The sequence below is a fragment of the Pan troglodytes genome, chromosome 3 (assembly GCF_028858775.2).
Source record: "Pan troglodytes isolate AG18354 chromosome 3, NHGRI_mPanTro3-v2.0_pri, whole genome shotgun sequence".
Classification (NCBI taxonomy): domain Eukaryota; kingdom Metazoa; phylum Chordata; class Mammalia; order Primates; family Hominidae; genus Pan; species Pan troglodytes.
Window position 1 is genome coordinate 152,996,658 of NC_072401.2, and position 22,141 is coordinate 153,018,798.

A 22,141-nucleotide genomic window follows, 5' to 3' on the forward strand; every position below is an offset into this window, starting at 1 on the left:
AGTGCTGGGATTACAGGCATGAGCCACCGCGCCCAGCCAGGGTGTTACCTTTAAGGACAAGACTGAATTCCGATCAACAGCAGTTTACTTTTAATGAGACAGGAGGTGATTGAGCTAATGAATGACTGTTCAGTAATTCTGTCCTAAGATTTTTCCAGGAATTAGCTAGTACGCTTCTGTGGCATACAGTCCTAATCAATACATTTGAAGAATGTGATGTATGCTGTGTTCAATAAGGGAAAATATTTGAATAAAAATTTAAAGTCCACTTTCCCAAGGATATTTATTAGTTGGAGTAAAACCATAACCTAAGGACAGATTGAGGGCCACAAAGATGTATACAAACTTCACTTGACTACAGGCTGTTTAACCAACATTTTGTAGAACTGTATAAACAACTACTTCTAAATTATACTGCAGAAAGGTAAATAACTAATATAAAATATAACCCAAGGGAAAGAGAGGAAAGAATTAGGATGAAAAAAATTTAAGGGCCAGGAGTTCCATGCGCCCTGGACTGCTGAGAAATGGGTGGCCAACAAGCCCATCTTGAGAAAAAGTAATAAACACAAGACCAGCTGCTGTTCGAAAGTTAACTGCCTGCTGATAGTTTAATTTGAAACAACTTCAGAAAAGCCCCACACTAAGTACTATGGCAGTGGTAGACCAGCCAATAAAACTTTTCAATTACCCAACTGCTACACCATATACATGCTTCATTTTCATTCCCATCACACTAGGGGGAAATGCTAAAGTTACATTTCTGAAAACCACAACAAAACAACACTGTGTGTGTGTGTGTGTGTGTGTGTGTATTCTCTGTAGGATGACAAAAAAATGTTAATAGTCCTTTCACATCTTCCTTTGCAAAAGAATTTCCCGCCCACAAAACCTGTATACATTTAAATGTTTCACCTTGTTTATGGCATTACAGATGCTGCAGCAAAAGTAATGTTTCTCTTATAGCTTAGAAAACATAATGCCAGAAAGTAATTACACAGAGCTATAGTTTATAGAGGTACAGGTATCAAAACATATGGTCAGGGAAATGCTACAGAATTTCAGTATTAAACTAACCCCAGCAGAGCATGGTATTTTGATAGACATACTTAGAAAAGAGAACAGCTAAAACAAGTTAAATCTTTCGCTTTTAGCTAATCTATTTAAACCACAATGTGATGATGGTAAAGTGTCAAAATAAAATCTTCAACATCTTCATAAGATCAACAACAGGATACCAATGCAGAGAACCAAGACCCTTTTAAATTCGTAATGATATAGTGATTGCTATGAGTTTTAACATCACCAACTATTAACTCTGAGAGTACTAAACTATGTGCTACAAATATTCTGCATGTTGAGTTTCAGTCTCTCCCTGTGCTGGGTGACATTTCAGGCCACATTATGGGGAGGGAAGTTGTAATGGGCTCTAGAGAACTTGGAACAGTACCAAACACCAGGAAGCTATCTGAGATTTGGGAAGCAAACAGACATGTACGGCATATAAAATTTAAAAACTTAAAAGTAATTGTGAATGAAAACAAAAAAAAAATCTATCTTGGAAGAACAATAAAGGTTTTCCTACACATCTATACACAAAGATATGAACATAAAGATGCTTATTGCAACATCATTTCTAACTGCAATGAATTGGAAACAACCTAAAGGACTGGTTAAATAAATTATAATAAGGTTACACTGGAAAATTTTATGCAGTAGTTAAAAAAATAATGAAGTGGAAACTGACATGGTAATACTTTCTAAATAAGTTAAAAAAGTCAAATTGACAGAAACACATACATATGTATACAGATATACAAACATACATATAAGCACACATACTACACATACACACACATATATATATCCCCATTTGTTCTAAATATTATTTAAATATATGCTATATATATGCATAGAAAGCAGACTAGGATAGACACTGAACCACCACTCTTAAGTCACCTATGGGATAAAGGCAGATACCACATGTTTCTGTACTATTAAAACATGTTTTCACGTGTTAGTTGTAGAACTCTAAAGTGCCAAAAAAGAGAAAAATTTGCAGAGAAATACAAGATGCTTCTAGTAAAAGGAGACATGGGAGCAGGACTACAAGTAGAGGTAAAATCTGAAGTGTTTAATCAATTTTTTCTGAACATTCTTGACTATTTCCTCAATTTTTCTCTTTAAAAAGAATTCACTCAATTTTATACTCATGTCCTATAAAAACATCTTTATCATTGCCATAGGATTCAAAAAGATCTCCTGATGCCATTTAAAAAATAATTATGAAACTATGCAGAGTTTTTTTTTCTTTCTTTCTTTTTTAAGAGACAGGGTCTCACTCTGTCATGCAGGCTGGGATACAGTGGTGTGATCATAGTTCACCAAACTCCTGGGATCAAGCAATCCTCCCACCGTAGCCTCCCAAGCAGCTAGGACTACAGGCATGAGCCATCATGCCCAGCTAATTCCCAGGAGTTTAAAAAAGTATAGATAATATTGCAAATCCTATCTCTTAGCTTAAGAAATAAAACAGTCAAGATACACTTGAAGCTCCCTGTGGATCCTTTCCTGGCCCATTCATTTGATAATCAATACCCTAATTTCACTATTTATGACTTCCACACATCTTTTTATACTTTTAGTACCTATACATAGTCATAAAAATATACAACAAACAATGTATTATTTGTGTTTTGCCACGTGGTCCCTGTTGGTACAACTCTCCTGTTGTAATGTGAAAGCAGCCCGAGATGATATGCAAATGGGCATGGCTGAGTTCCTGTAATATTTTAATTGCAAAATGGTGGCAGGCCAGATTTGACCCATTTGCTGACTTCTGCTTTATATAAATGGCATTATACTGTAACTATCCTTCTACAGCTTGCTTTTGTCAACCAAAATTATGTTTCTGAGATGTATCCATGTTCTCACATACTACATATCCTTAATTCAAACAGGGCTACTCTGAACTGACAAAGATTCTGAAACTTTTCCTAGTCCCATCTGTGTACTTCCTTGTAAAATCCAGTTTTGGCAGTAAGTCAGTTTAGCAAGAATCCTCATCTTCAATATCAGATTACTCTTAACATCTGATCAGGTTCAATCCCCTGCCATCCTCTTGGTGATGTCTGATCACCCTGGTCTGACTTCAGCAAGAATCCTATTAGGTCAACTTAGCCATAATCCCCTTTATCCCCGATGTTTCCTCTCAGTAATTTTCTATCCACTGACCCCCACGCCCTGCTCTTTTATTATAAATTCCCACTTGCCCATGAGTTGAGCCTGACCTAACTCCCCGACTGCAAAATCCCATTGCAGTTGTCCCTATACCTATCTTGATAGTCCTGAATAAAGTCTTCCTTACAGTTGTACCAAATTACATACTCTCATATGTACTTGGTATTTTCAGTCTTTGAGAGTTCTGTGCCAATTCCATGGAAGTGAAATGGTATCTCATTACCATGTTAGTGCACATCTTAATCCTAGCAAGGTGAAGAATCTTTTCATATATTAACTGGTTACTTAGGTTTCATCTTTTATGTGTTCCCTACCTGTATTTACTTGTCTTTTTCTTCCGTATGCGTAGTTTTTCTTTATCCTGGATACTAACCTTTGTTGCCTACGTGCACTGCACAGTCATGACTTCCCTTTTCACATGCTTCCGATGTATTCATGTACATAAATCTTAAATTTTCACATAGTCAGATTTATCAATCTTTTTCTTCATGGTTTGTACTTGTTGACCCTTAAGAACTCACTACCTCATAAAGATATTCTTATACATTTCTTTGAAATGTTTCCATTTTACTTCTTTCATTTCTTTAGATTTTTATCTCATGTCATAAGATAAATCAAATTCCGTGTAGATTAAAAATATGGATAATCAGTTATTCAAGCACCATCTGTTGACATACCAACTTTCCCTCATTGATCCGTAATGCTGCCTCTATCATATCACATGACAGAGAACTCTATGCATTCATCTATGTCTGTGGGCTCTTTAGTCTGCTTCAACAACCTATTTCTAGGTTTGCTGACAAAAGACTGTCTTAATTACTTAAAAGAGTTCACCTCTCCTCTTTGATCTTCAAAGTTGCCTTGGTTAGTCTTGCTCTTCCTTATACATCTAAGAATCACTTTGCTGAATTTCCATTTTCTTACTTCTATGATTTTTAATGAAATTTCATTTAATTTTATGAATGGATATCAAAGGGGATTATGACAGGTCACTATAAGAAGACTTTAGGGAGGCCAAGATTCAAATGACAATTTTTGAGAAATAGATTTAAGGTTCTTTGTTTTGCTGCCTTCTTTTTTTGCTGCTGTAAAATATTTCCTTGTAGTAGATAAAACATTTGAGATGAATTAGCTGGTAGTTCAGACCCCTAAGTCATCAAGATCTATTATTTAGAGCTGGTGGGGTGGTAAAAAGAGCTCTTAATTTTCTATTCGTGGCACTGACTGCCATAGGGCTTAACATTCTTTATTATCTTTAGCTCCTACTTCCCTCTAATTCGTTTCCCAAACTGCCACTCCATGGTACTTTTTCCTAGATGTTATTAATAGCTATGTCTGGGAAAAGAAGTTATAAATTCAAATAAATTTTTAAACGGGTGTGTAGTATAGCTCTCACTTGGAGTTTTATAATGTACTTGAGTGTATCAAAGACTCTGAGGAGCATCACAGTAAAGAAATATGGCTAATTTTGTTTAACTCACCATTTCATAAACTTTTCTGCATATTAACACTTATTTCTTGACATACTGATTAATAATCTACAGAAGAGAGTTCTGTGGGACATCAATTTGGGAAATGGTGTGTTTAAACTAATAAGGTTGAGACAAGAACAACGCAGATATTTCTCACATGTGTATCAATCAATCGGCAGCAAGCAAATCAACATCAAAACAAAGTAATCAAAAACCACCCAGGATGCCTTTTGCTTGGGGTCTTAGTGTTGGCCTACATATGATAAAACTTTTCCTTTAACTTGACAAGAATTATGTTTTCCTTCTTAGTTTAGCACTGAGGTGAAAGAACAGGCAGACATCCCAGATTTATTCACCTCTTACTATGAAAGCTATAGGAGTGCTTGGCCTCTAAAAACACAAACAAGAGAAATGCATTTCTGTTATCCCTGTTGGGCTTGGAGCCCATCATTCTTGTTGCCAAGTGGCCTGAGGAGAACCGAAAAACATACCAAAATTAAATGACTTTTTGTTTATATTTTCTTCTTTCTGCTCTGTTGATGCAGCAGGTATTAATCTGCTTGATGCACTGCTGGCTTGGTGGGGTAGCCCTGCTCAGCTGAGGATGGCAGGAGAACAGGTCACCGCCAATGTCAGCAGATACCCTGGACAGAAAACGATGTCCTTTCCTGAAAAAACATTTCTCCTTTCTTATAGGGCATCACTCCTTGCTGTTGTAACACACAGATCGAATAATAGTCGTGGGCGAGCTTTTGAGAGTCAGGTTCTTCCCGATTTGTAAGGTAAAAATACTGATATTTCCCTTTCTCTCCTCAAAATACCTTTGGCATTTATTTATTCAACAGTTATTTATTGTTTATTGTGGGCCAGGCAATCTACTAAGTGTCAGGGTTACCAAGACCAATAGCACAGTCCTAAAGAACTTGACAGTATAAATAAGAGATTAAAAATACAGAGAATACTTTCCGAATACCCTCAAAAGTACCACAGCATTGCCTAAAATATAACTGTAAAGACTGGGAACTTCACTTTAGGGTCAATAGATTCTCAGAGATTGGGAGTGTAAGTCCACAACAATGGACCTCCTTCAACCTGGAGACTTTTTCTTATTTTCTATTGTATTCTGAGCCAGAACAGAGACTCACAAGAGATATTTATTGGCTATTAGTGAGCAAGGAGCTGGAGCCATCTAGAATAATGACTTAGCCATGCATGAATCTTCTCTATTGTTATTTCCAGCGCTAGCTTATTTAGCTTTTCTTTGACAGCATTACTTCACAGAGTAGCCCATTCCATTTTTGACCAGCTCTGTCAGGAAATTCTTCCTCATTTTGTGCAGAAATATATCCCCCTCCAAGTTCCACCCACAGAGGTGCATTCTGTCCTCCCTCTGGGACTCCCAGGAACACACACAACAGTTCTCTCCACTGCGTCTTTCTATTTTGAAATTTTCATGTCTACAAAAAAGCTGAAGAAACAGTATAAGTAACACCTATATGCCTTTCATCTATTCACCAATTATTAACAGTTTCCAATATCTGCTTCTTTATTGCTCATCCTGGGTTTTTTCCCCCTGAATTGAGATTTATTTGCAAACATAATACTATATCACCCTTACATTAATACTTTGGCATATATCTCCTAAGAATCACATTCTCCTGCATAATAACATTTCTATTCTACACCTTAAAAAGTAATGTTTAATACAATATTATTTAAAATAACATCCATGTTTAAATTATCCCCTCCCCAACCTTTTTTAAAGTTGGGATTTTTTAGTCCTAGATTTTTTTTTTTTAATTCACATATTAGATTTGGTTGTTAATATCTCTTTGGTCTCTCTCTCTCTCTCTCTTTTTTTTTTTTTTTGAGACGGAGTCTCACTCTGTTGCCCAGACTGGAGCGCAGTGGAGTGATCTTGGCTCACTGCAACCTCTGCCTCCTGGGTTCGAGTAATTCTCCTGCCTTGGCCTCACAAGTAGCTGGGATTACAGGCATGCACCACCATGCCCAGCTAATTGTTAGTAGAGATGGAGTTGGCCATCATTTTGGCCAGTCTGGCCTCGAACTCCTGACCTCAAATGATTCACCTGCCTTGGCCTCCCAAAATGCTGGGATTACAGGTGTGAGCCAACGTGCCCGGCCTCTTTGGTCTCTTGTTACCTGCAATATTCTCCCAGCCTTTTTTTTTTTCTTTTTTCCTTAGGACTACTACATAAGTGTACTGCTTATCTCACTAGTGATAATATACATGTTGACTACTTGATTTAGATGGTGACCACTAGGTCTCTCCATTGAAATGGTAAATTTTCCCCCTTTGCAATTAAAAACTGATCTGTGGGGTGATATTTTAACAACTTTTCCCAACAACTTTTTTTTTTTTTCAACAGCAGCTGGTATCTTTTGATGTTTCCCAACAACTTTTTACAGAAGTTTTAGCTGCCACTGATGATCTTTGCCTGCATCAACTATTACTTTGAGAATTACAAAATGATGATTTTCTAAGTTCTGTCATTTCTCCTACATGGGATCCATTATCATCGTTTTTTTTGGATACTCAAATTACCCCAAAATTTGTCCAGTGAAAATCCCTTGATGCTACCATCTGTCTTTTCAACATGACCCCATTAGTTGAGCACTTCCTAGCTTTCTATCACAACTAGATGTCCAGGATCATCTTGCATTTTCCCTTAGCCCAGACCCAGAATCCGCCATTCCTCCAGTGGCCAGCATTCCTCTTAGTAGGGAACAGCATTTATTAGGAAGAATTCTGCTAGTTTCCTCCACATATCAGCCTCTGAGTGTTTGAAGCCAGTTATCGTTTCCATCCCATGCACTTCCCCAAACTTTCACATCTGGGCTAAGTTCTCCCAGTTCCTCACACCAGTCTTCCTATGGTTTAGCTTTGACTTTTATCTTACTCTTCTTTTTCATCTTCCCTGTCCCAACTCAGCTGCTATATTCTAGACCAGTGGTCCCTAACCTGACTACACATCAGAATCACTGGGGGACTTGTTTAATATACAGATTTTGAGGATTCATTTGAGACTTATTAAATAGAATCTCTGGGGTTGGGCATGGGATTCTGTTTTGTTTTGTTTTTTAAGGTCTCCATGTGGTATCTATACAGTCACTCCACAGCATACTTCAATTTTTCAAGGTCTTGTGGACCCCAAATTGAACAGAATATCAAAAGTATGATCTAGGCTGGGCACGGTGGCTCACGCCTGTAATCCCAGCACCTTGGGAGGCCGACGCAGGTGGATCACGAGGTCAGGAGATCGAGACCACCCTGGCTAACATGGTGAAACCCCATCTCTACTAAAAACACAAAAAATTAGCCAGGCGTGGTGGCGGGCACCTGTAGTCCCAGCTACTCGGGAGGCTGAGGCAGGAGAATGGCGTCAATCCGGGAGGCAGAGCTTGCAGTGAGCCAAGATTGTGCCACTGCACTCCAGCCTGGGAAACAGAGCGAGACTCCATCTCAAAGAAAAAAAAAAAGTATGATCTAGAGCTACCACTTTTAGCCTGAACATTAAACTTCTTTCAGTGTAATCAAATCGGTGCAGACTTTTTTGGGGGAAGGTAGATGTAATGACATAAGATTTTTGATTCATGGTAAATTTATGAAGAACTAAATCCTTCAGACTTTTTCAAAAATATTGCTAAGTCACATCTCCCTTATCTTTTTATGTTCCACTGGTGTTTCATTCTAAGGGTTTGCATTTGTGCCTATTAAAATTCATATTGCTCAGTTCAGTCCAATCTTCAGAATGTTAAAGGTCTTGGGGATCCTCGTTTTACCATCCTAAGTATTTTTTACTCTTCCAACTTTATGTCACTCACAGTTAAGCATGCTGTCAAAGTCCTTTCTCTTACATTGCCTTATTTTTATTTTTAACAGAGATGAGACAGTGTTTTGCTATGTTGCCTAGGCTAGTCTTGAACTCCTGGGCTCAAGCGATCCTCCTGCCTCAGCCTCCCAAGTAGCTGTGATTACAGGTGTGAACCACCATGCCTGGTTGCTATTTTTCTTTAATTATCTAATATAAAAGAATCTTACGAACTGTTTAATGATTATGGTGGTAGATACATAATTGTACATGCCTATCAAAACTAGTAAGATTATACACAAAAAAGAATGAATTTTAACATATGTAAATTGTACCTGGAAAAAAAATCAGTCAATATTCTAAATACCCAGCTATATTCTTCTCTCAGATTAGGTCTCACTAACTTATTTTGATTGACAATTTCTGCAAAACGCATTGCTATTCTAAGCAATGAAATTTTTATAGATTTTATATTTTTATTGATTGAGGTCAATGCACTCTAGGGTTTGATCTCTTGAAAAAGCACCAGGATTTGGCTTACCAGAGCAGTCAATCCAATGAGTACATTACTTTAACAATTCCCACAAAATAAAACATCAAAAAAGGTGGTAGAATGTGGAATAAAAAGAAATTAATATTAGAAAAATTATAATCTTTCATAGTACTGGGTTAAAAATATTAAATATAGCCTGTCAGTCCTGCCTATGAGAAGTCAGACAATTTTTCACCTATAAGTTTGACAAGGATTTTTTAATGTACTCTTCAGTGTTGGAGAATTCTTGTGAAATACACTCAGTGTGGTTGAGAGCTTAAGTGATACAACCTTCCCGGCCACTTGAAATACCTAACAAAAACATAAAATAATCCATTTGAATATATACATACATATATACTAAAAGTCTAGAAAGAAATGTACCAAAATTTTAGCAATAGCCAGCCATCTCTGGCTGATGGAACGCAGTCTGGGTTTTGTTTTGTTCTGCTTTTTTCATGCTTTGTATTTTTAAAATATCTTTTACATTTCTACAGTGAGCCTATATTAGTTTTATGATTAGGAAAACAGCAGTACACACTTACAAAAATACTGGTTAAAGGGAGGGGAGGAAAATAAGTCACAAAAACAAATAAATGAGAGTAAAATAATTTTTATGAAAATGTATCTGTCACTGATGGGAATTCCTAAAATAAAACATGTTTTCCAGGTAGTCAATAGTTTTATGTGAAATTTTAATTCAGAGAATGAATAAGATTTCCCTTATGAAGCTTCTCTGAATGCCACAGAAGATTCCAATAGACAGTAACTCTAAAGAGGACACTTACATTGCTTCCAAACAATACTTTTCAAATAAGAAGCTTTATACAGAATTATTAGATACTGTAAATTCATACCTTGAAGAACGATGTTCTGGTTTATTTCGTTCGTTGCGATCTGTAGAGAAAGAAGATGGTTACGTGTCAAAATGTTCTTTAAAAGCTCTGGAAAGAAGTTTTTAAATACCAGCTGCCATACCATTAGATTTCACAAAGGACTGTTCAAAGGTAGTTGTGTCTTCCTAAGTATAAGGCTCTTCATCACAGTTCGCCTGACAGAGGCAGAAAAGACACAATGAAGGACAGGCATAAAAGCTTACAGTTTGTTAAAATCATCTACTTGGAAAATGTATCATTACATGTATTATTTCATTTTATAAGATATTTCCTGTGCTAAATACTTTGCTAACACTAGAAGAGATTTAGCTAAGGAAAGAAAGCAAGGAAACTGCAAAGCCACAGATTACTCAGCTCAAAAAAATCATTCCATGAATCATGGTTGGCAGAAGCTTCTAACGAATGGGGAGGGGGAAAATTGAGCAGTCAGCTACAACATCTGCAAATACTAAGACCAATACAGCTTCACCCTTAACTATCTACCACCCAGAACATTTCAGAAGTTGGATTTCAATGTTTCTCCAGTAATTAGATATAATGTGCTCTCTATATAAAATTTCTGATCGTCACAACTGGGAAGAAGGGAACTCTCATGGGTAGAAAGCAGGAATGTTGCTAAAGATCCTACAATGCATAGAGCGATCCCTTTCACCAAAAGAATTATCTCATCCAAAATGTCAGCAGTGCAGAGGTCGAGAAACCCTGCTATAGGGTAAGAAATAAGAGCACAGATGCTTGAACTTTTCAAAAGTGACTCTCTAGACTGCTGTAACATGCTATTAATCAACCTTGAGACTATTATATACAAGAGAACCATAAAACCCACAGGTTGTCTTTTTTGAACCTGAGTAACAATTTTTCCTCCACTATATGCTTAAGAATTAAAAATAAGTGAAGTAAAAGGCCGCAGTGTTATGCAAAAATAAACAATATGAAGCAATATACAAACCACAATATATCCTAAGCAATGACGTTAAGAAAAAATCCTATGGAATATTAGCAAAATACAGTTTTCTATAGTATCTTCTGAATTAATGCTAACAAGATAGAATTTAATGGCAACGTAAAGATTAAGACAGGAATGCTTTTAGTTTTTCCTTAATTTTATTGCTGGTGGAACAGAATAAGAGGATTATGAAACATACTCTAAAACTTCTAGAAAGAAATATGGAAGAAAAGGAATAGGATTTACACAGTTAAACGTATGTAACAATTCTTTCTGAATGAGTTCATAATAAAAAAGAAATGTTTTTCAAAGCCAAAGAGTTAGTACTCATGAAAACACTGTTCTCTGAAAGACTAATACGTAAAAAGATTCACAATAAAGCATGCCTGCTTAGATATAATGATTTCCAAACACATAGTGTTAGCACATTTCTGGTTCCAATTTTTCTACACTGTGACTTAGTATTACTGCAGCTTTTAAAACTTTTCTGTTTTAATTTAACTTGGTTTCACCCCTCCCTTAAATGAAAATATCATGTTTTTCATTTGATGAGTATTAAGATTTTAAAGTCATAGTAACGCAGGGCACATTTAAATCATTTCTCTCATTCTTCTCCAGTTTTTAGCCTGCTAGCTTCGCTACAAAAATGAAGTATAATGTCTCAAAGTAAAGCCAGAAACTGAATACAGATTAGCTATCCTCATATAACAAAGCAACAACTCTTACCTGTGTCTAAAGCCGAGCTAAAACTCTGTCCAGAACATCATTTCCTGTGGCTGTAATCCTAGTTGCATAGTTTACTTAGGCATGTAATAGCAAATTTCCCCACTAATCTTCCTAGTGGTACAACACACAAGAGGAAGGGAGAAACAGAGTCACGATGCATGTAAACAAGACTCAGTATCCAAGGGCTTCCCTCCAGGGCCTGTTCTGATTGGCAGATGTGCTATGACCAGTCTGCACAGCTGGAATGTGGCCACTCAGGAAGCAAATGGCTCACAGCTCTCCTTCATTCTTGGTTAAAACAGGAAATTCTACAGTCATTTTTATACTTTCTGCTCTAAGAAAATACGAATGTCTTCTCATAGCACTTTTCTATTGAACCAGTAATTAAAATTCAACAAAAGACTTGATTATCTGCTGGGGGAAATTTTAAAATTTCCCCCCCAAATTCACTATTAGTGTTATCTGTGTTACATTCCTGTGTAAATATAGATACGCAGTACTTATAAAATGTTACTCCTAAGAACGCACATAGTTGATAATTTGAGGGTAAGGGTAAATTATCTATTACTCACAATATTTCCCAACCCTCACCTCTTGACCATGAAAAACAAATTGAAACACATGTTCTTGGCTTGATCTCTTCCCTCAAAGTATACAAATATTTGGATTTCACATTTTGCCATAGAGCCATCTTTTAGCTTAAATACATATAAATAATGGGGTGTGTGTTGCGTATCTGTGTGTCTTATATACTTATACTTTTTCATATACTTACATTTTAAACAAAGTAATTTTCATGATAGTCAAGATTATTGTGCAATTGTCAAGAAATATATTAGTAGAAATAAATTTTTTGGCAAAATAATAAGTGGTTATTATTTTGTTCCAAAAGCCAAGACTGAACAAAACAAATCACTGAGGGTGGATTCAGAATCTGCTTTCTTGCCAACAATAACAAAACATTTGGATGAAATCCCCTTAAGAATGAGAACAGATCTATAGCAAACATGGAAATTTAATCTTGGCTATATATAGTGCTTTAAGTGTATGGATTTTATTTTAAATCAAATACTCTTCAGCACATTCTCTGAATTTTTTCTTTTCTTTTTTTTTTTTTTTTGAAACAAGGTTTTGCTCTGTACTCCAGGCTGGAGTGCAGTGGTGCAATCACAGCTCACTGCAGCCTTGAGCTCCTGAGCTCAAGTGATCCTCCCATCTCAGCCTCCCAAGTAGTTGAAGTAGTTAGGATTACAGGCACATGCCACCACGCCTAGCTAATTAAAAATTTTTTTTTTTTTTTTTTTGTAGAGACAGGGTCTCCCTATTTTGTCCAGGCTGGTCTCAAACTTCGGGACTCAAGCGATCCTCCTGCCTTGGCCTCCCAAAGTGTTGGGATTGCAGGTATGAGCCACTGTGCTCAGCCTTCCAATTTTTTAGTTTCTAATTTTCAAATTAATTGGGGGAGAATATTTCTAAAGGTTTTCTGAACTTCTTTATATTTAGAAATCATATGAATAACTTTCTAGCCCAAAGTCTCACCATTTCTATGAAAAAAAGAGTTATTAAAAATAAAACGCCTTAACTCTAAAATTTGCCAAATGCTACACATTTGCTGTGGATGATATACTTATTCCAGGGCCTGCCCAGCAGAGCATGATGGTTTAGGTCACTCAAAGACCAGCAGTATATACTCAGTGTGAGGGTAACCATGGCTGGGTAACCATGTAATGGTTTTGTAGATATGTATCTCACACACACACAAACACAAACACACACACACACACACACACACACACACACACACACATACACCGCTCTTGCATTCCTTGTCCCTCTCATCCATGCCTCATGGTTAATAAGGCTAACTGAGGAATAGAAAAGTACTCTGTAAGTAGAACAAAGACAGAAAACAAGGCAGAGGCTGGGTGCAGTGGTTCACACCTGTAATCCCAGCACTTTGGGAGGCCGAGGTGGGTGGATCACCTGAGGTCAGGAGTTTGGGACCAGCCTGGACAACATGGCAAAACCGCATCTCTACCAAAAGTACAAAAAAATTAGCTGGGCGTGGTGGTGCACGTCTGTAATCCCAGCTACTCAGCAGGCTGAGGTGGGAGGATCGCTTGAGCCCGGGAGATGAAGGTTGCAGTGAGCCAAAATCACGCCACTGCATTCCGGCCTGGGTGACGGAGTGAAACTCTGTCTCAAAAACAAAAACAAAAACAAAAAACAAGGCAGAGCTGGCACAAAGACTATTGGTTGTGTGTGTATAAATGCTGTGGGAGAGATGTGAGGGATGCAATGGGGGAACCCATGGTATGTCAAGGGGACTGAAGAACAGTTAGGGGAGTGGTAGGATGCTATCATGGGTCAAGGATTCTGTGTAAGAACTCCAGATTATCCACATTTTCCTTTCATGTCAACTTGGTTCTATGTAATCTAGACATATGATTCCAATGTTTATGTATTTAGGTGTTATGCCACTTATGTAGAAATGGGCCCCTGTTCTGGCACAGACAGTTTTTGGGTACGGCTACGCAGATCCTACTGATGTGGAACCATTCAGGGTGATTCTGACTCTAATAATACTTTGAAATGGAGATGACAAAAATGCAAATGCCATCTTTGCTTTGATTAAAACTAAGAAGAATAGCCAACTCGGAACTTATTAGAATCTGTTGTAAGACATTCAGGCTTTGATGATTTAGCTTTGATCACTTAATAGGAGAGAAAAATCAAACCCCATTGGGTAGGGACTTACTTTACTAACTCAAGTTGGAAATGAAAGACCTGAAATCATTCTTTGAAATTAAGGGCAAGGCTCAGTCTACATGAATGAATATACACAGATATACTCACAATGGAGTAAGAAGTGGTTTAAAGTGAGTCTATCTTTTTTTTTTTTTTTTTTAATTGAGACAGAGTCTCACTCTGTCACCCAGGCTGGAGTGCAATCTTGGCTCACTGCAACCTCTGCCTCCCGGGTTCAAGTGATTCTTCTGCCTCAGCTGGGACTACAGGTGCATGCCAACATGCCTGGCTAATTTTTGTATTTTTAGTAGAGATGGGGTTTCACTATATTGGCCAGGCTGGTCTCGAACTCCTGACCTCATGATCCAGCCACCTCAGCCTCCCAAAGTGCTGGGATTATAGGTGTGAGCCACCATCCCCGGCCAAAGTGTCCATCTTATATCTCATCCTGGCATACCAAAATCTCTTTAGCAGAAGCATTACCAATGAAGCGATTCTGTAGCATACTCCCAAGCATTACTGTTAAGTTCCAGCTTGGGAGTATATACAGTATATATCATTTTTAAAATATGGATGAACCCTATATAAACCCTTTGTGCCATTCAGAATTACCTAAAGGTTCCTTGGGGCTGAAAACAAATTATTTGCAGCAGCAATGTCATTACATCTTTACTTATGACAAGCAGAATAAATAAAACAATGAACTCATCCATTATAAGACATAAGATACCCAGTGTTCATACATCTTACTTTGGTGATTCTTTAAAAGATTGCATAATTGATTCCAAACAAATAGGATGGGATTTTACTTATCAGATATCAGAATTTCAAATAACTTTTCTAAAAACCTTAAATGGTTCTTATATTTAGAGAGAGAAAACTGCAAATATATATATATATTTCAAGTATATACTTCAAGCATATATATACATACACTTGAAAAGAAGGCAGTGCTCATTCTACAAAGTTACTGACACCAACTAATATGAATCCACCTCTGCTTTCTATTTGACAGCCTTGTTTAGGTGTGTCTCCAAACTGATTTTTATTTGCATTTGAGATTCCCACAGTGATGGTCTATTGTTCTTTTAAATGATATCTTTTCAATAAATATATATTTGTTGTTGCTGAAATAACACATCAAGTCAGAAAATTCCTACTCTCTTGGTTAAAAAAGCCAAGAAATTAAAGAGGGTCTCTGTCAGTTACCACTGCAGGGGAGAAATAAGACATACTACAGAGAAGTTTACATGGCTGCTGCTGCCCATGCTTCCATGGGTAAGTGGGAAAGTCTGGTCTACAGCACTATCAATAGTGACATCGTTCATTAATTAAAGTGCCTAAATTCATTAAAATTCATTAAAATGCAGTACTCTAATTACCCAGGAAGGGAAGAATTGGAGATGGAAAGGAAGTTTCTTCAAACAAGAATTTATGTCTTGGCTGGCTGGGGTGGCTCATGCCTGTAATCCCAGCACTTTGGGAGGCTGAGGTGGGCGGATCACTTGAGGTCAGGGGTTCAAGACCAGACTGGCCAACATGGTGAAACCCTGTCTCTAGTAAAACTACAAAAATTAGCTGGACATGGTGGCACACACCTGTAATCCCAGCTGCTCAGGAGGCTGAGGCAGGAGAATCGCTTGAACCCGGGAGGCGGAGGTTGCAGTCAGCTGAGGTCACGCCACTGCACTCCAGCCTGGGGGATGGAGCAAGACTCTGTCTCAAAAAAGAATTTATGTTTCAACAAAGAAGCCGACTATCTCTGGAATGTTTTCTCCTTCCCATCCCCACTGTTTTTACCCTCATTTTAGGTTCTTATCAGCAATTGTCTGGACTCTTATGTCCTGACTGGATTTTCTGGCCCCAGTTTCTTCCCCTCTAACCCAATCATATTGCTGGCCAAATAAATCTAGGCCTCAGAAAAATTATAAATCACTTAGATCTTCAGAGGATTATATGAGATAATGCCAGGGACATTCTTAGCACCCTGTCTGTACACTTAAGCACACCACAAATGTCAGCTGCCGTCATGTTGTTAAAAGGCCAGCTATTAACTAGTTGTAGCAAATGATACTGCATCATAGTGACTGTACAAGTCACTTAACCTCCCTAAGCCTCAGTTTTCTCATCTACAAAACAGGGGAAAATACTATCCTTATGGAGCTTTTATGAGGATAAATGAATTAAAGGGTATGAAAGGTTTAGTTCAATATCTAGACCATCAATTCTATGACTCTAATTCTGTGACTACCACTCTTAATATCTTTAATGCATGGCTCAAGAACCACCTTCTCCATGAAGCTGTCCCTGATTCCTCTCTCTCTTCAGCATCCTTGTATTCATTTCTTACTGCTGCTGTACCAAATTACCACAAACTTAGCAGCTTAAGACAACAAAAATGTATTATCTTAAAGTTCTAGAGGCCAGAAGTCAAAATGAGTATCCCCAGACCCATTAATGTGGGGGTCCCCAACCCCTCTGCCATGGACCAGTACCAGTCTATGGCCTGTTAGGAACTGGGCCGCAGGGCAGGAAGCAAGCAAGAATTTCTGTCTGAGCTCTGCCTACTGTCAGATAAGCATCCACATTAGATCCTCATAGGAGTTTGAACCCTATTGTGAACTGCACATGGGAGGGATCTAGGCTTTGTGTTCCTTATGAGAATCTAATGTCTGATGATCTGTCACTGTCTCCCGTCACCCCCAGATGGGACCATCTAGTTGCAGGAAAACCAGCTCAGGGCTCCCACTGATTCTACATTATGGTGAGTTGTATAATTATTATATATTATAATGTAATAATAATATAAATAAAGTACACAATAAATGTAATATGTTTGAATGATCCTGAAACCAGCCCTCTGCACCTGGTCCATGGAAAAATTGTCTTCCATGAGACCAGCCCCTGGTGCCAAAAAGGTTGGGGACCGCTGCATTAAGGTGTTTGCCAGGCTACATTCCCTTTGGATGCTCTAGGAGAGAATCCCTTTCCTTACCTTTCGCAGCTTCCTGAGGTCACTTGCATTCCTTGGCTTGTCGTCCTTTCCTCCAATAGTGTAGCATTTAAAAATCTCTTTCTGACTGGTTTCCTCATCTACCTCCCTCTTCTACTTTAAAGGACTTTTATGATGACACTGGGTACACCAGGATAATCCAGAATAATCTCCCTATGTCAAGTTGACTCACAACCTTAATACTCCTTTGCCATGGAAATGTGACATATTTGCAGGTTCCAGGGATTACGATGTGGACATCTTTGTGCGGAGGGGGATAGCATCATTCTGCCTAACGCACCCTATCTGAACTCTCAGACTATCCGTCTATAGCACTCACTTCACACTAAGCATGACAGGGTGCACTGCTGTTTAAGGTTTTGAGCATGTGTCTGTCCCCTTTATCTAAGCAGCGTCTGATGCAGGCAGGGTCTCTGTGTTAGACTCTGCTTCACAGTCAGTACTCTGTAAATGTTTGTTCATAATGGTACTATCCAATGCCCTCGCATTTTCTTTTCTGCCCTGCATCTTTTATGCTGTAGTTGGTTCATGGATATATCTAATATTGCTGCAAAATGATGTGTCTTAAGAATTCCCATCCTTTTTTTTGACTTTTTATAAATACAATAGTGATTTTGGTGTCAACTTTCTCCTAAAACAATTCACATTTGGTCTATTCTTCTGCTCAACATAGTCCTCTCCAAAACAAAAAACGCACAGGAAAAAACTACAGCACATTTGAACTGGAAGAGAAACCAGCTATTTAGTGACAGGCTGCTAATTCTTTTTAATAGTTCTTCTTCGAAATGGTTCAAATGAATCATTCTGATTGTTGAATTCAACTGACTATTGAATCAGGCTTTTAATGATTTGGGGTTCTTATGTTAGTTGTTTCAGAGATGAAATCAAAGCCACCATCTGTATTGCCCCTTTTCACTGCAGGGTGAATTTGGTAGAGACTTTAGGAAAATGAACATTTAATCAGTGTCACTTGGGTCCTGGGAAGTAAGGCAGGGAGGGGAGCGGCAAGGGAAGCTGGCTTAGAGAAAGGGGGTCATCAACCCTTCCTGCTGCTCCCTCCTTAAGCTCCCTAATGATTCTCTTGCCTTAATAGTTACTTTCACACCTCTTTTTGTTATAAAATATTTTTCAGCAAGCAAAATTTGTGATTTAAGGAGGTATAAAAAGACCTTTTAGTTCCCTGACTATCAAATGCAAAATATTGGGCCATTCCTAAGGGTTTTTCTTTCCTTTTTTGGTTTTTGCTTTCTTTCCAAGTTTGTGGGGTTTTTTTGTTTTTTTTTTTTTGTTTGTTTGTTTTTTTTTGAGACAGGGGCTCACTCCGTCACTCAGGCTGGAGTGCAGTGGTGCAATCTTGGCTCACTGCAGCCTCGACCTCCTGGGCTCAGGAGATCCCACCTCGCCTCCCCAGTAGCTGGGACTACAGGTGTGTGCCATCACACCCGGGTAATTTAAAAAACTTTTTTTCTTGTAGACATGGAATCTCACTTTGTTGCCCAGGCTGGTCTCGAACTCCTGGGCTCAAGTGATCCTCCTACCTCAGCCTCCCAAACTGCTGGGATTACAGGCATGAGCCATCACACCCAGCTTCCAACTTTTATTTTAGGTTCAGGGGTACATGCGCAGGTTTGTTACATGTTTCAAACGGGTTTGGTGTACAGATTACTTTGTCACCCAGGTAATGAGCACAGCACCCAACAGGTCATTTTTCAATCCTCCCCCTCCTCCCGCCCTCCACCCTCCAGTAGGACCTAGTGTCCATTGTTCCTTCTCTGTGTCCATGCGTACTCAATGTTTAACTCTCACCTTTAAGTGAGAACATGTGGTATTTGGTTTTCTGTGGGTTTTTAATAAGGGTCATAAATTTAACCTGGAATGAGATATGCTATAAGCAAGGCAATCTGAGAAAGTGACCTAATAACAGATTACTTTCAGTGTTTCCCAAATTACAATAACCTCTCAAAATCCTGCAATTAAAAAAATTTATTTAACTTTGTTTAACACATTCTCCTAACTAATCTGAGGATAAAACATTTCTTACAGGCCAGGTGCAGTGGCTCACACCTGTAATCCCAGCACTTTGGGAGGCCAAGGGAGGTGAATCACATGAGGCCAGGAATTCAAGACCCAGCCTGGCCAACATGGTAAAAACCTGTCTGTACTAAAAATACAAAAATTAGCTGGGTGTGGTGGTGCACATCTGTAATCTCAGCTACCTGGGAGGCTGAGGCATGAGAATTGCTTGAACCTGGGAGGTGGAGGTTGCAGTGAGCTGAGATTGCGCCACTGCACTCCAGCCTGGGTGAAAGAGCAAGACTCTGTCTCAAAAAAAAAAAAAAATTTTTTTTTCTTACAAAATCAATTTGGATCAGACTTGGTATCTGGTACCTAAGCAAAGACAATGTTATCTCATTATCACCATCCACTCTCCCAGGAAACCAAAGTCCCTTATACAGAGCTTAGTCTTAGTCATCTCTGTGTCCAGCACCAGGCCTGACCCATAGCTACCACTTCTCAAATGAGCTGAACTCCAACTGCTATAGGGCCAGGCACAGGCTCCAAGTGCCAAAGCAAGTGGGAAGCAATGATAAATCAGTCTCCCCTCCAATCCAATCAGGTTGAGAGATGACAACGTGCTAGCAGCCCTCGTTCACTCTTGGTGCCTCCTCGGCCTCAGCGTCCGCTCTGGCCGCGCTGGAGGAGCCCTTCAGCCTGCTGCTGCGCTGTGGGGGCCCCTCTCTGGGGCTGGCCGAGGCCAGAGCCGGCTCCCTCTGCTCATGGAGAGGTGCAAGCGGGAGCCGGGGCTGCGCCCGGGGCTTGCGGGCTGGCGGGGGTTCCAGGTGGGTGTGGGTTCCGCAGGCCCTGCACTTGGCACAGCTGGCTGGCACCTGCTGGGCTTGATTGGGGGACAAGCTCCCTCTGGGCTGCCGGAGTGCCCGGGCTAGGTGCTGCAAAGTCCCACCGCGAGGGCCATTGAGAGGTGAAGCCAGCTGGGCTTCTGGGTCGGGTGGGGACTTGGAGAACTTTTCTGTCTAGCTAAAGGATTGTAAATGCACCAATCAGCACTCTGTGTCTAGCTAAAGGATTGTAAATGCACCAATCAGCACTCTGTGTCTAGCTAAAGGGTTGTAAATGCACCAATCAGCGCTCTGTGTCTAGCTAATCTGGTGGGGACTTGGAGAACTTTTGTGTCTAGCTAAAGGATTGTAAATGCACCAATCAGCACTCTGTGTCTAGCTAAAGGTTTTGTAAATGCACCAATCAGCTCTCTGTGTCTAGCTAATCAGGTGGGGACTTGGAGAACTTTTGTGTCTAGCTAAAGGATTGTAAATGCGCCAATCGGCACTCTGTGTCTAGCTAAAGGTTTGTAAATGCACCAATCAACAATCTGTCAAAATGGACCAATCAGCTGTCTGTAAAATGGACTAATCCGCTCTCTGTAAAATGGACCAATCAGCTCTCTGTAAAATGGACCAATCAGCAGCATGTGGGTGGGGCCAGATAAGGGAATAAAAGCAGGCCACCCAAGCCAGCAGCAGCAACACGCTGGAGTCCCCTTCCATACTGTGGAAGCTTTGTTCTTTCACTCTTCACAATAAACCTTGCTGCTGCTCACCCTTTGGGTCTGTGTTGCCTTTATGAGCTGTAACATGCACCGCGAAAGTCTGCAGCTTCACTCCTGAAGCCAGCGAGACCACAAACCCAGCGGAAGGAATGAACAACTCTGGACACACCGCCTTTAAGAGCTGTAACACTCACCGCGAGGGTCTGTGGCTTCATTCTTGAAGTCAGCAAGACCAAGAACCCGCCAATTTCGGACATAAGGTCACAAACCTTTTAAGATCTTTTAAGATTATATTTTTTCTTTAATTCTATCACTTATATATCTTTGATTTTGCATTGCTTAGATTAATTTGTACATCTCAGAATAACAGATTACACAAAGAAGGTCAGCACCAATTGCTTACCATCTCCAGGTGTCTACTACTGGGGTGTGCCTGCAGTGGAAAATCAATAAATATTTCAGTATGACAATCTAGGGAGATGTTAAAAACAGGAACTCTAGGTCAGACAGGCCTTGTTTTGAGTTCTTGCTTCACTACTTATTACCTGAAGGACCACAACAAACTGACGTCTCTAAGCTTCAGTGTCCACCTCTGTAAAATGGGGAATAATAGCAATACTCATCTCATCAAACAGAATGAGGATTAAATGAATAAAGGTACATAAAGGGTAGTATATTTGCTATGAGTAAGTGCTCAATAAACATCTACTATTATGATAATAGTATCAGGAATACAGAATATTTAGCAAGTTCATAATATTGTGGGCAGAATTACCTAAAGGGTAATTATCCTTTGTCGAATAGGGATTTCTTAATCTGTAGGATTTTTCTTTTTTATTACTGGTCAAGAGGACAGCAATGTACTAATAAATAATTTCTAAACCTTCCCTTATTCAACGGTTCAGCCTATTTTTCCTTTTCTTTCTCTTCCCAGCCCTTCTGAACCAGGGGCTATAATGAAAATTAATAAATCTGATTTTCATTTTCCCACTGTAGCCTCTGGCAGAAGTAATAAATAAGCCCTAAAAGTAAGCAGAAGAGGGAGAAAGAGAGCTAGAAGGCAGACAGATAAACTGTGCCAACCAGGGATCACCATCCCTTCCATTCTCCCTAATGTCTTCCCTCATTCCTAGTTCATCATGTGGGTTTTAGTCCTCACTGTCATTTTCT

General features: G+C 39.1%; 1 protein-coding gene across 35 annotated transcripts in view; it reads right to left on the bottom strand.

Annotated features, from left to right (window-relative positions):
* SH3D19 (SH3 domain containing 19) overlaps positions 1–22,141 on the bottom strand; it is a 277,157-nt gene that overhangs the window by 88,763 nt on the left and 166,253 nt on the right. For 22 of the 35 annotated variants that reach the window (XM_063809097.1, XM_063809086.1, XM_063809096.1 and 19 more), the window contains one exon: positions 9,935–9,974. Coding sequence is in view for 6 of the 35 variants with exons in the window: in XM_009448407.5 (XP_009446682.2) it covers positions 9,935–9,974 (40 nt within the window). In the remaining 29 variants the exon portion in view is untranslated. Of the gene's footprint in view, positions 1–9,934; positions 9,975–10,055; positions 10,374–11,645; positions 12,004–22,141 lie in introns of those variants that run through there. The other 13 variants (XM_063809078.1, XM_016952365.4, XM_063809098.1 and 10 more) reach the window with 11 other exon arrangements.